At 37.7% G+C, this 14,942-nt stretch overlaps 1 protein-coding gene across 5 annotated transcripts in view; it reads left to right on the forward strand.

Annotated features, from left to right (window-relative positions):
* LOC126248999 (glycogen debranching enzyme) overlaps window positions 1–14,942 on the forward strand; it is a 220,039-nt gene that overhangs the window by 140,136 nt on the left and 64,961 nt on the right. For all 5 annotated transcript variants that reach the window (XM_049950579.1, XM_049950582.1, XM_049950583.1 and 2 more), the window contains exons 12-15: window positions 2,783–3,048; window positions 3,440–3,589; window positions 10,582–10,784; window positions 10,965–11,168. In XM_049950579.1, the coding sequence (XP_049806536.1) occupies window positions 2,783–3,048; window positions 3,440–3,589; window positions 10,582–10,784; window positions 10,965–11,168 (823 nt within the window). The remainder of the gene's footprint in view (window positions 1–2,782; window positions 3,049–3,439; window positions 3,590–10,581; window positions 10,785–10,964; window positions 11,169–14,942) is intronic.

Below are 14,942 nucleotides of genomic sequence, written 5' to 3' on the forward strand. Positions count from 1 at the left end.
CCAGATACACGTGTCCTGTAACGTTTTTTTCGCAGAAGAAAAAGGGGCTGTAAACTTTAAACCATGAGATTGCACAAAACACGTTAACTTTTGGTGAATTGCAAATTTGCTGCACGAATGCGTGAGGATTCTCTACCGCCCAGATTCGCACATTGTGTCTGTTCACTTCACCATTAAGAAAAAATGTTGCTTCATCACTGAAAACAAGTTTCGCACTGAACGCATCCTCTTCCATGAGCTGTTGCAACCGCGCTGAAAATTCAAAGCGTTTGACTTTGTCATTGGGTGTCAGGGCTTGTAGCAATTGTAAACGGTAAGGCTTCTGCTTTAGCCTTTTCCGTAAGATTTTCCAAACCATCAGCTGTGGTACGTTTAGCTCCCTGCTTGCTTTATTCGTCGACTTCCGCGGGCTACGCGTGAAACTTGCCCGCACGCGTTCAACCGTTTCTTCGCTCACTGCAGGCAGACCCGTTGATTTCCCCTTACAGAGGCATCCAGAAGCTTTAAACTGCGCATACCATCGCCGAATGGAGTTAGCAGTTGGTGGATCTTTGTTGAACTTCATCCTGAAGTGTCGTTGCACTGTTATGACTGACTGATGTGAGTGCATTTCAAGCACGACATACGCTTTCTCGGCTCCTGTCACCATTTTGTGTCACTGCGCTCTCGAGCGCTCTGGTGGCAGAAACCTGAAGTGCGGCTTCAGCCGAACAAAACTTTATGAGTTTTTCTACATATCTGTAGTGTGTCGTGACCATATGTCAATGAATGGAGCTACAGTGAATTTATGAAATCGCTTCAATCATTTGTAATAGCCCTGTACATTGCCTAAAATATCGTGATAGGTTACATATATGTACCACTCCTGTCCTCAAGACAAAGGACCAGATTTCTGCCCCAGTCCACTACACAGTTTTAATTTGTCAGCAGATTTCATACTGAAAAGGAGAGTATTAATTTCTTCCATCTCATTTACACTGTGTTATCTACAGTAATAACACATAAAAGCTCATCTAGTCCTTTCTTCCCCTGCTTCTCTTCTTGTCACAGTCTATTTATGATTACTTTGTACTTCCATTTTGTGTCATATACTTATCTTCCAAATGTTTGGTGTTACTGTAATTCTCATGATTTTCTTTTTGGAGACTTGAACCCAGTTTTCTTTATGTTCTGTAAAAGTATATTTATCAGGAATTTATTATAGTGTTAAAATAACTTAAATTATCATTATCTGTAAATATACACTGACAAAAAAACTCTCAGCACCAAGAAATAATTAACGTAGAGTAATGTAATTTTGGAAATACATTTGTCTAGGTAACGTATTTAAGTAATTAGCACTGCAAGTTGACAGGTAAGCATGAGAAAAGTCATTGCAAATGTGAAATGCTGGTACATTAATAACCAGTTTATCTGACAGGAGTATTGGCTGCAAGCATGCAAAGATACATTCATTGTATCCTGTGTCAGTTTAAAGAATGCAATTCCGTGCCTGTTGCACTTGATTTCTCAATACAGGGCTGGTTAATGCTGATTGTGGATGACGATGAAATTGTCATCTGATGATGTCCTGTACATGATCGATTGGAGGCAGATGTGGTGACTGAGCAGACCAAGGCAACATGTTAGTGCCCTGTAGAGCATGCACAGTATGTAGGCAAGAATTATCGTATTGGAAAACATGCACCCCCTCCCCCTCCCCTCCCAGTGGAATACTGTTGTGAATGACAGCACAACAGGTAAAAATCACAAGACTGACATACCAATTTGCAGTCAGGGTGCATGGGGTAACCACACGAGTGTTCCTGCTGTTATATGAAACTGCACGCCATACTATAACTTGAGGTGTAGGTCCAGTGTGCCTAGGCCACAGATGGATTGGTTGCAGGCACTCCCCTGGCCTCCTTGTAACCCACACATGGCCATCACTGGTACAGAGGCAGATCCGGCCTTCATCAGAAAATACAACAGTCCTCCACTCAGCCCTCCAATGTGCTCTTACTTGATGCCACAGAAGTTGCAAATGGTTGTGGTTTGGATTTGAGTGGAATGCATGCTACAGTGCATCTGGCTCAGAGCTGTCCTTGAAGTAACTCGTTGTAACAGTTCATTGTGTCACTGTGGTACCAACTTCTGTTCAAATTGCTGCCACAGTCATAGTACAATGCACCACAGCCATACATCAAACATGCCAGTCTTAGCCTCTTGGTAGTGCCACATGGCCATCCAGATCCCAGTCTTCTTGTGATCTACCTTCCCATGACCATCACTACAGTGGCTACATTCCTGCCAAGTCTTTCTCCAATGTTGCAGAAAGAACATCAAGCTTCTCATAGCTGTATTCTACATCCTCGCTAAAACTCAGTGAGCTGTTGATAATTGCATCTTCTTTGTCTTAAAAGCATTCCTGACTATCAAGTCACTATGTCTAATCTCAAAGGTAACTAACACTCATGGCTGGTACAGTATGTATTTATAGCAAACCTGGTTTGCACCCTCGTAGTGGCATTACTTGTGTCACTCTTATGTGACTGCTCAGAAATCTGAATAGACATCATCTTTAAGTTGTAGAAATATGCCTACCAACTTTCATTTATCTTGTACAACTGAGTTTTGGTGGTGATATTTTTTTTTCTAGTGGTATATTAACTATTATTTTAAACCTGTATATTTTAAGTAAGTTATGCACTATCATCAATGTATTAAGCATTTTACTTATTTTTGTGCTGTTTTAATCTGCAGACAGATATTAGAAACCTAAGTTTTTTTTTTCTTTTTGCAGAGGCAATGTCAGCTTGGGACTCTCACGAAGAGGGACGACTTGTGTACCGATATGGTGGAGAACCTGTAGGTGCTTTCCACCAACCGTCACTTCGACCACTTGTTCCATCAGTAGCACATGCTTTGTTTTTAGATTTAACACATGATAACCCTAGTCCCATTGACAAAAGATCTGTGTTTGATTTGCTTCCAAGTACTGCTCTTGTGTCAATGGCGTGTTGTGCATCTGGTAGCAACAGAGGTTATGATGAACTGGTTCCACATCATGTAAGTTTTTTGAATTAGCAAACTACATATTTCTCATTATGTCAAATTATTTTATGTTATACGAATGTGAAAAGCAAGTATAAGAAAATCAAATATAGGTAGCAACATACAAAAAACAATTATCATTGAAAGAAAAGAGAAGTAAAGCCTTAGATGACAAATGAGCTTAGAAATGGACAAACTTAAGTGACAAAAGTTTCTCTAACTTTGTCTGGTGAGCCTTGTCAATGGAAATTGAGGATGATCCTCACAGTTGATATTTTTGATATGAGTTTCAATATATTTCATCTTGTGCTTTAGGCTTACTATTGATGCTTGTAGATTTGATGTTCAATAATACCAATTCTTTCATTATAAAAATATGTTTTCCTATATTTTATGCATTTTCCAGATTCATGTAGTTGATGAATTCAGACAGTATGCTGCTTGGACTGAAGATGATGATGCATCAGAAGGTGTTGGAATTCACTCAGGCATTATTTCAGCTAAAAAGGCTTTGAACAAATTACATTTTGATTTGGGGATGTCTGGCTTTAACCAGGTAAATTTAGTCTCTAAACATTTCCTTCTAAAAATGATAACTTATGGCTACAGTCACATGTTCCCATAATGTATGTTCAATGTAAGTTCTTTACTTGTACCTGTGCACATATACAAGAAGCTTCACTTCTCTCCTTAAAAATTCCTAGAATGCCTAGAGTACTACATAAATAATGGTATGAATAGACACCATGCCAAGAGACATATTGTTTCTTGTAACTGTTAGTGTAAGTTATTAGCAATTGTATTAGTAGAAACTGATGTTTTATTTTGTGACAAGACCTACACATCCAAATATTATAAAACTTTGATGCAAGAACCAGGAGAAATGTAATTAATTATAAATGGAATCAGATAATAAGTAGCACAAGTTGCAAATGGATTTATTCGTTCAATTAAGACCAGTTTTGGGTGATTATAAGCCCATCTTCAGTTGAGCAAGACTGTGGTAGGAAAATGAAGAAACTATAATAATAGGTTGTATACCACCTAGCACTTGTTAAGTTTTCATAATAGTGAGAATTCACTGCCCACATGTAAATATGAAGTTCATATGGTCAGGTTAGTCAGAGTGAAACATGGGTTTCACATCAGATAATCAAGAAAATTACCTAAAGAAATAGGTAGTCAAAGAAAGAAGAAAAGGAGGGAAAACAAGAGAATATCAATGGACAACATAAGAGAACTTACACCATGCGGCACTTGGCCGCCACACACTGGACACCAGGCTGCAGGATGGTGAAAGTCACACATGAAGCTGAGATACAGTTTGAGTTGGTGGTAGAAGGAAGCTGCGCATAAAAACTAGCACCCTTCATAATGTTAGGGAAAGTAAAGCCATCAAGCAGTGAACAGCAGCAGAACTGAATAGTGTGATCATTAACAAGGTGGATACATATGTAACTAATTAAAAATGGTTAGATGTACATTGTCAAAGTACTTACACAAATAAATAAATAAATAAATAAATAAATAAATAAATGATGTGCTTCAGCATAAATTGTGGGAGTGCCCAACCATCAATTATAAATGATGTGAAGATAAAATTTAAATTTAGAAAATCCAGAAATGGACCATTAGTGGCTAGTTGGATACAAATTAACTAAATACCATGTCAACTGAGTATCTCCAAGGTGAAACCGTATCAGTTGGGGAATAAAATTAAAAGGATATAAAGAAAATTACAATTCCTGTGAGAGAGAAGTTTGAGAGGAATATTGGCAAGGTTTGAGTGCTATTCCAAAAAAGTATAATTGTTTAGAAGGTACATGTGCTTCAGCATGGTTTGCTCATTTAGGGTTGTTGAAGGGTTCTTGGTTAAGTTGTACATAATTCCTATTTCCTCTAATTAACCAAGGACATGGCCTTTCTGATGATGATGAAGGATACTCAAAATGTTATTTATGTCAGCAAAGGAGTCCTATTGACTTTCAAATGATTGAACAAACTGGAATTAGAATTATTCAGGTCCTGATGTTCCTTGAATTGGATTTTAAAAGAATGCCCCATGTGCTCAATTTAGAGATGTTGGCACTCCTTGCACTTAATTTGATAAATGCCTGAGCTCATGTGGTGGCTGTGATCCTAGCTTCATGGTGCCTATACTGAGAACCAATTCTGTTTGGTATAAAAAATGCCATGCTGAGCATCTAGGAAGTACTACAGGTTTCTGACATAATCTGTGATGGCTTTTAACAAGATTTGTCGTAAGTAAAATGTCATTCTGAATTTTATCAAACGATTGTTCAATAGAACCTACATTAGTTCACCATGTTACGTACATCAACTGATGAAAAAAGATATCTAAAAAGAAATCAGTGTGTTATATTCTAAGAAAGACTTTTTAAAGAAGGAAACTCACATTACTCATTTGGGATTGGCTAAAGAACTTAGTTCTTTTAATTTTGACCATTCATACATGCATATTATACATACTATTAATTTTTAAACAAATGATATTATGCTATCTCACAAGACGAAGCTTGAGAGGCTCAGCGTGACCTTTAGAAACCCTAAAATGCAACTTCTGGTTCCATAAAAAGGTTGAAAACTGCACTAATATTGGTTTTAATAATGATACAAATGGCTCACTAAACAAAGCTCTGTCTTATAACACCAGTACAACATTTTTTTAGACCAAGCTGCATGCGAAGCATCTACTAAAAATCATATTACTCTTAATGAGGCTGTTACCAATGAATTTTAAAAAAACAGAATGGGCAGGATCAGGATTTCATAGGGCCCCTAATGTCACTGTTTCTCAAAAAAGATCAAGGCACTTCATGTAGCATTAATAAAAAACTTCAGCTTAACGAAGCCCTCATCATACATGTGGACATGGGCCATACATCTGTTATCTTATATGAAACTGACTACATTCAAAAAGCACAAGAATTTTTATCCTCCAATAATGTACTCATCTGCCCTTTCGATCCTACTGCTAATTTGTCGCTGAAACAAAAAAAGTACCCTTTTGCCTATGAAGCCTAGAACACACACCTTGCATGGCACACTTAATATCTGTAGATAAGAGTGGTTCCCCTCTGAGACCATTTGGTAATGCAGCTGATTCTTCTGATTATCTTTTAGCTAAAGAGCTAAATAGTTTTCTGAGCAGGCATTTTTATTTTCCAACCTCTGATACTGTGAAAAAGAGGGACAAACTCATCGAACTTTTAAATCAGGCCACAATCACCCATGACACTTACGTAGCTTGGATGTCACCAACATATATACAAACATCCCAACTAAAGAAGTAATCCCGAATGTAGAATCCAATATAAGGTAACACGCTAACTTAGATTTCGAAGCAGTGAATGAATTTCTCACTCTCGGAAAGATGGTTCTAGACCACAGTTACTTTAAATTTGGTAATGTTGTCTACAAATAGCTAGTGCACTAGTCATGGGATCTCTCTTAGCTAGCATCATTGTCAATATTTGTCACCTACATTGAATACCAGTTCTTCCAACCTGTCCCCCATTACGTCCAGAATGTTGTTTGCTGTAAACATTATGTCAATGATGTTTTACTTCTCTACAGTGGTACTAAAGGTCAAGTACAGCAGTTTCACCAATATCTTAATATAGTGCACCCTAATAATCAATTTTACATTGCCATTTTTAGATTTAAAAATCATTTTACGAAACGATACCCATCAATGAGGACACTCCATGTAATTCGTGCAGTAAAGTACATTATTTTGGTACTATTTCAGGTAAGGTTGGCCAATGGCTCAAAAAAGATGGAGCCACAGTATCATTTTTATACCAAACAGAATTGGTCTCCAGAAAAGGCACCATGAAGCTAGGATCCACAGCTGCCACATGGGCTCAGGCATTTATAAAATCAGGTGCAATGATTGCTAGTGCCTCTATATTGAGCAGACAAGACACTTTTTTAACATCTGATTCAAGGAACATAATGACATTAATAATTCTAAGTTCAGTCATTTGAAGGTCAGAGGACGCACTGTTGGTGACATAAATACCAAGTTGAGTATCCTTCATCACCACGACAAAGGCTGCATCCTTAATTTATTAGAGGAAATAGAAATTATACACAGCTTAAACAAGAACCCCACAACAACCCTAAACAAGCAAACCATGCTGAGGCTCATTTAACCTCCAAATAATTATCTTTTTCTGAAACAGTACTCAGACTTCCCCAATATTCCTCTCAAATTTCTCTCTCAAAGGAACTGTAATTTTCTGCATATCACTTTAATTTTAGTCACCAACTGGTACTATTTCACCCTGTGGATACTCAGTTGTCATGATAATTAGTTTATTTTTATCCAACTTGCCACTATTGGCCCATTTGTGGCTTTTTTATATTTGAATTTTACCTTTCTGCCATTTTTAACATATGGTTGGTCACACTCACTATTTATGCCCAAGCATATCATTTTTTCATTTTTTAATACTTCGACAATGTACATCTAACCCAGTTTTAATTAGTTACATATTATGCATCCACCATTGTTAATGATCAGGTTAGTCTGATGCTGTTCCCCACTAGATGGCTTTACGTTCCGTTGAAATACAACAGTCACCAATTTTCGTGCTGGGCCTCCTTCTACCACCACTTCGTACTGTATGTCGGATCCATGTGTGGCTGTCACCAGTCCACGGACTGGTGTCTAATGTGCAGTGGCCACACATCTCTTTGTGTAAGTTTTCTAACGTTGTTAATTGATATTCTCTTAGTTTTTCTTCTTTTTTTCTTCCTTTGACTGCCTGTTTCTTTCGGTTAATTTTGTTGATTACCTGGTGTGGAACCCGTGTTTAATTCTGGCTAATCCAACCACATCATCCTCATATTTACAGTTGGGCAGTGAGCTTCCACTAGCCAAGTGTTAGGTGATATATGGTCTCTTGTTATAGTTTCTCCATTTTCCTATTGCACTCTTGTTCACCTGGACATGGACTTAAAATCATCCAAAACTGATTCTGATTGAACCAATAAATCTATTTACAACTGAAGTGGTTTATTATCTGATTTCATGATGCTCAGTTGCCAATGTCCTGCAACAAAATTTTATAATTATAAATGGGAGAACCGTTGAAGAACAAAGAACTGAGCTGTCAAGAAAACATCATTTAACATTTTTAAGGAAAGATCATATTCTGAAATTACTTTTTTCTCCAGTTTACAAAACGTTTTCTGAAATTCTTGCAGTATTAGTTGAAATTGAGCTACATTATTCTTGCATTTAATCCTTCAATTACTATATTTGTAACCGACTAACTTATATGGTGATTGTACCTAATGCTAATCACTCTTGTAATAATGGAATGGGCTGCAGATTGTCAATGAAAGAAGAGATCCCACAGTTCAATTTACACTTTCATACAATACTGTGCTTCAAATATACACCTGCATAAATCATACATATTGCCGTATTTTCTAATTAGTCAATCTGCCACTCTCAGAACATATTCTTTCCCCTAAAAGAGAAGAGCACACATTGCGCATTTGATATGTCAGAACAGCAAATTAGAATTATGCTGTAAGTCTTATTCAAGTTGAAATCACTTTTTACTTTCCTTTACCACTTTCTTTGACATTCAGTTTGCCAATTGCAACTAAACCTATGTCGTCATCATCACTGTCTGCAACAATTAATGACTAAAGTGTGACATTACTCATGAAAAAACACCTATTAAGCATCTATGGCCCTCTCATTTTTGTAGAATATGTTTAACTAGTAACCCCTCCACCCCCAGTTTTGCCAGCCGGAGTGGCTGAGTGGTTCTAGGCGCTACAGTCTGGAACCGTGCAACCGCTGCGTTTGCAGGTTCGAATCCTGCCTCGGGCATGGATGTGTGTGATGTACTTAGGTTAGTTAGGTTTAAGTAGTTCTAAGTTCTAGGGGACTGATGACCTCAGAAGTTAAGTCCCATAGTGCTCAGAGCCATTTGAACCCCCAGTTTTTTAAAGAATTGAACTTCAGTGTAAATTAGAGAGACTGGAACCCACACAGAGATTTACCGGCAATTGTTCTTCCCTCAGACTAGGGACTGATGACCCTGTAGTTTGGTGCCTTTACTCTCCAAACCAATCAATCTCAAACTACACAGGTGCACCACCACACTATTTGCCCCGAAGTCCTGTTTTATTTATTTTGATGACTTCCCCACTTCGGGGGTTTGATTTTTGACTATAAACATTGGGGGTGTCTTGGTGTGCTAATGTGATGCTGTTTCCACATTAGGATGCTGTTTTCATGTAGCAAAACTGGTTGTGACAATAAAGAAATCACCAATTGCAGCTGTCTTGTGATTCATTTTACTTCCATTCAGTATTAAGTTTAATGCCTGTGGGTGCCTGAATTACAAAGTTCTTTTTCCTTTCATTAATTATGTGGGTTGCCAGGGAGAAAAAGTTTTGAAAAGATGTGTAAAGTTTGTTGGAAATCACTAAGTGCACTTATTTTCAAATACTGGATGAATATAATGTGGATAATTTGCACACTGTGAGTTACGTTGCTTCAAGATGTATACACAGTTTCTAACTTTAATACTTGATTTATTGTGTTACATCTTTAATGTAAGACTATACATCTTACTTAGTAGATTATGACAGCATTTTAAATTTTTCAGTTTGATCAATAATTATATGAAATACTGAAAATCAAATTTTTGTTGCTTCTAGAAGTCATTAGATAAGCAACCTGCAACTATGACTAGGTGACTGTATAGTATTGTATAGATTGATATTAAAGATTACTGCTTTTGTGAAATTTTGAAAGACAATATTATAAAAAAACTCCAATCTGTAAAGAGTAAGTGAAGAAACAACCAATGTAGAGAAGCTTACACTAGCTAATATGCCTTTACACTTGGTGTTTTCAGTGTGCAAACTTGGTAAGTCACATGAAGTACCATAGGATGGGAGACCTCAGAAGCCTTTCCAGCTTTTGTACCAGATTGGTAAATGGGAGCAGAACATTCTTAGTCCAGGGGAGACAATTTTCAAAACCACTAGCAAAGTACAAAGTGTTTTATTTGTGTACTTCCCCTCTCCCCTCCTGTAGAATGGCATACAAAAAAAAAAAAAAAAAAAAAAAGGAAATATAATTACTGAAACAAATATTACATGAATCATTTTCCCTGGAATATATCAGGCAAACATGTTAGACACCTCCCTACAAATTTTCACCCAAGTCAAATTTAAATGTGTATTTATACTAGATGGATTTTTGCAGAATGAAAACACTAAATACTTGAAAATATTTCATTACCCTAAAAATATCCCACGATCTCAAAAGCATCTCTTTTAAAGTATAGTAAAACAGAGTATTATCTCAAAGTAACCTTATTTGTACAAAGAAGGACTATTCCCACTGATATGGAGCTGTAAACAAAAATATATAACATAAAAACCCACCATTTGAACCTCCTTGATGTATCCAACTTTTATTCCCCTATTGTTCTTAGGGCTTTAGTATATTTCAGATATTTAATAGCATTATTTTAACCTATATTCCAGGTATTTGTTGATCAAATGGATGCTGACATCGTTGCTGTTACTCGGCACTGTCCTGCTACCCATCAGTCTGTGGTTTTGGTGGCATACACAGCGTTCCAGCATCCACACACGTATTTCAGTCGTGGGTTTGTAAAACCATTGAGAGTAGAAGGCACTGTTGATGAGGTCATTTTGGAAGCATCACTTTTCCACAAGAATGCAAAGTAAGTAAATCCCATCCCAGATTATCTGTGTTTAATGCTAATTCTATAATAAATTTTCTGCATCAACATTCAAGCAGGGAAGGTAGTTAATGATTACATTTTCATTACATATATCTGAGTGACATGATTAAAATTAGATTTGCCAAAAAATAATACTATTAACACATTTCTCTCCTGTAGGTCTGGAGGGGGCAGATTTCAGAAATACGATAACTTTGTGAAAGATGAAAAGAGAATAAATGGCTTACAGGATTATGAAGTAGAACTGAAGGAACATATTCCATTGAGTGAGTCTCAGATGCTTCAAATTGGAGATTCTGGTGATCCAAATGTCACACAGATAAATTTTAAAAATTTTCAACCTGGATCAGTGGTTGCAATCAAGTAAGTGGATTTTTTTTCCAGTTGTTGTAATAAAATACTTCACCTTTGTTACAGAACTGTATCTTCATTTTAGAAATGTTGTGACTTATTTTTCACTACTTTATCTGAGATAATGAATGTTAATGTAAGAATGAATGCTATACACAGCAGAAATTGAGAAAGCTTTTCCAGTGCTATCAAGAACATACAACTGCATGGACACTGCTGTTGAAGTTAGACACTTCAGTCTTCTAAACAGAAAGCAATAAGTTGTATTTGGTAGTTGATAAGGTGTCTCAACATCACCAGAATGGGATATCATCACAAGTGGAGTGCCTCAGGGCTCAGTTCTGATCCCCCTACTTTTGTTATTTTTATTAACGGTCTACTTCTCTGTACAGAATGTTGTAAATTCACCACCTTTGCTGATGCCACTATGGTACTTATGGATAATTCATTAGACAAACTGAAGGTATCAGCTAATAAGGTTTTTAGGCATTTTGTGAACTGATTTCATAGAAATAGTATTTCTGTTAATTGCAGTAAAATAAACTTTATGAAGTTTCACACAACCTCCAAAGATGAGGAAATGGAAGAAATTTTATATGACCAGCAGCTAGATAGAGTGTCCTTCAGAATACCTGGGTTACGCACTGATAGTAAACTAAACTGGTCAAATCACATACTTGTTCTGCAACTAAAGCTTTATGCATTGTTTTTCAAGTGACTGGACATGATGCATGTAGAAAGAAAGAGCTCCCAAGCAGACAAGTAACACTATTGCTTTGAATATTTCTTTTGTATGAAGTTCTGAAGCTACAAATTGTGTGAAATGTATTGTAATGATAGTCCACCAGCAACTCAATATAGTTCACTTCATACTATATTACTATATACTTTATTAGGCATAGTATAAATATAGACACAGCAATAGACAGCTGGGCTTGGCATTCCATTAGACACTGAAAAGCACAACAAGAACTACTAAAAGTAGCAAGCATTCCTAATGGCAGATAATTATCTGATGACATTCTATTAGGTGTCCCTGATGGAAACACAATCACTTGTAGTTGTAGTGTAATGTCTCAGTGTAAACAGGCCACAGGCTGGACTGCTATCTGGCATTAACGATACAATCACTTTGAGTCATAATCCAATGTCTATGTGCAAATGGGCCACAGCATCAACTGCTGTCTGGCATACACAACTGATAAATTTGATGATAGTTCTATTCCAGTTCCAAAGCTCAGAGTCCTCAGCTACCATGGACTAAGGCAAAGGCATGTGGTTGGCCAGCTGCCTGCTCTGGGGGATGGTACAGGCAAAGTGTTTCTGGAATGGCAGCTGGAACTCAGTCCAGAGTCATATGGTGTAATAGTCCTGGTCCAGTGGCTCAGACCCAGCTGGCTCACTGTGGCTCTGCATCAGCATATATGTACTATAGCAGTGAATGCACATGGTGCGAATTACTTGCAGGCATGTGGCCTGGCTAATGTCAGTAGTGCCAAGATTCTCTCACCTTCTATTGGCGATGAACGTGTTGCGTGTCAGGGACACGGGCACCACTGGTCGCAGTGGTGGTTGGGCCATAGTTTCCTATGAGAACAACCCATTGTTGTTGTTGTTGTTGTTGTTGTTGTTGTTGTTGTCCTGGACTGTTGTGTTTGTTCCTTGATGACATTGCGTTGGCAGGCCTGTATTACTACTGTTGATATCTGGAAAATGCAGCACCAGCAGGCCCATGATTTGGCAACTTGCAGCAATGATCTGTATTGCTCATGGACTGTGTGTAGGATACAACATCCCTTCCCTCTCCCCCTTCGCTCCTGGTGGAAAAAAAGATGGGTGACCATTACAGCTACTTTGAGTTGAGATGACTAGCACTATATTCCTTCCCACAAGAAAAATAAAACCAACCAATGACAAGGGATCCAAGGGAATCAACAGCAGCAATCAAGGGCAGTGTCCAGGACCCCAGTTGTTGGGAGCTGCTGCGGAAAGGACTGCACCTGTTCAGAAACCAAAAGAATGTACATCTGAAATAAACAGCCCATTGGAATGGCTGTTGTAGAGCCAGAAGACACGGTACTGAAATGTACAATCAAAGTCTGTGTAGAGTGAGGAAAGACAACCATAAGGCCAGGAGCTTCGTAGGTGAATGTATTGCATGTGGATGAACACAAGAGTGACTTGTGCTGCAGGAGTGCTGTGGCCCTGAAAATGTGTGTCAGGAGCACAAAGGAGCACTTGTGTGTAAATTTGACACCAGAAGGAAAATCAGTAAAAATATGCATTTATTATGCACAGGAAGAGAAATTCAAAAATGTGTGCATGAATTAATTACTAGAAAGAAATTTGGAAGGAATGTGTGTGGATTAGACACCGGAAAGGATTCAGCCAAAGTATGTGTGTTTGAGGCACTGGAAAGAAATTTGGAAAAGCTGTGCATGTGTTAGGCACTGTGAGAAAAAAACACTCAACAACTGGAGGCTGAAGTAAAACAATGACCCTGTGCATGGAAGCACTGTGGTAAGAAGTTCTGGTCATGGATATCACCTGAAAGTTCCTGTGCACAGAAGCGCTGGTCGAAGTGTTCAGATTGTGAGTCACAAGTGATAACATATGGCACTGCTGGCTGGAGTCCTGCGAGCATGGTCGTGCATCAGGGAAGGCTGTTAGACATCTCCAGTAGTGTGGCAATACCACAGAGTTTGAAGAGGAATTCTTATGTTCGTTGCATGAGGTGCAATAATAACAGCAGTTGATGGGTCACATATGTGGTGACATGGTCATATTAAAATGATAATTGCACATTAGTACACCAAGTATAGGAGAGAATGTCTGATGAGCACCATCTAGCTGAGGTGTTGTGAAAAATGTGTAATGAATTGCACTGAAAATTTGGAAAATGTCAAACTTTTTGCTAATGACTGAGATGAAACATAGAAAAATTGTTTGTCATCATTGCCATCTGAAGTGACTGGTCCATGGTGCATGAAGAAAGAACAAGTTTCCAAGTAGAGGAGTAATCCTATATGCCTTATTAGGCACAAAATAAATACAGAAACTGTAATAGCCAACTGGGCTGCCATTGCATTAGACATTGAAAAGCACAAGAACTTCTGAATGTAATGAGTACTGGTACTATCAGATAGTTATTCAGTGACACTTAATTAGGTGTCCATGATGGAAATACAATCACTGTGAATTGTAATGTAATGTGTAAGTGTTCAAAGGCCACAGTCTGGGATGTTGTCTGGTATGGACAATCCAGTCACTATTAATCTTTAAATTTTGCAGATTTAGATATTTTTTAATGTTTATTTACAAGAAGTCATTTTTAGGTGTGTGTGTGTGTGTGTGTGTGTGTGTGTGTGTGTGTGTGTGTGACTTTTTTTTTTTTGGGGGGGGGGGATGAAGAAGAAGTAGAAGAAAATTGATGTTACAGAGAATATTCTTGTCCACAATTGTTTCTGGTACTTCTCTGTTTGGCTATATCTTACACCTCTCTCTCTCTCTCTCTCTCTCTCTCTCTCTCTCACTCACACACACACACACAGGCGCGCACATTTTTTTTTTGGGTCATTATACACAATCATTGGCTGAATACTAAAAATCTATTTCCAGGTATCTAATGAGTACTCCATATTAATATCTAATATTGCTGCTCAGCATTCATCACATATCTTATATTATCTTATATTAAATGATCAACACACAAATGTACATGAATTTTAATTTCTTGTTTGCCATCTGTAAAATGTAGCCTGATCTGTATCTGAGTCATTTCTTAAC

This window comes from Schistocerca nitens, chromosome 3 (genome assembly GCF_023898315.1).
Source record: "Schistocerca nitens isolate TAMUIC-IGC-003100 chromosome 3, iqSchNite1.1, whole genome shotgun sequence".
Classification (NCBI taxonomy): Eukaryota; Metazoa; Arthropoda; class Insecta; order Orthoptera; family Acrididae; genus Schistocerca; species Schistocerca nitens.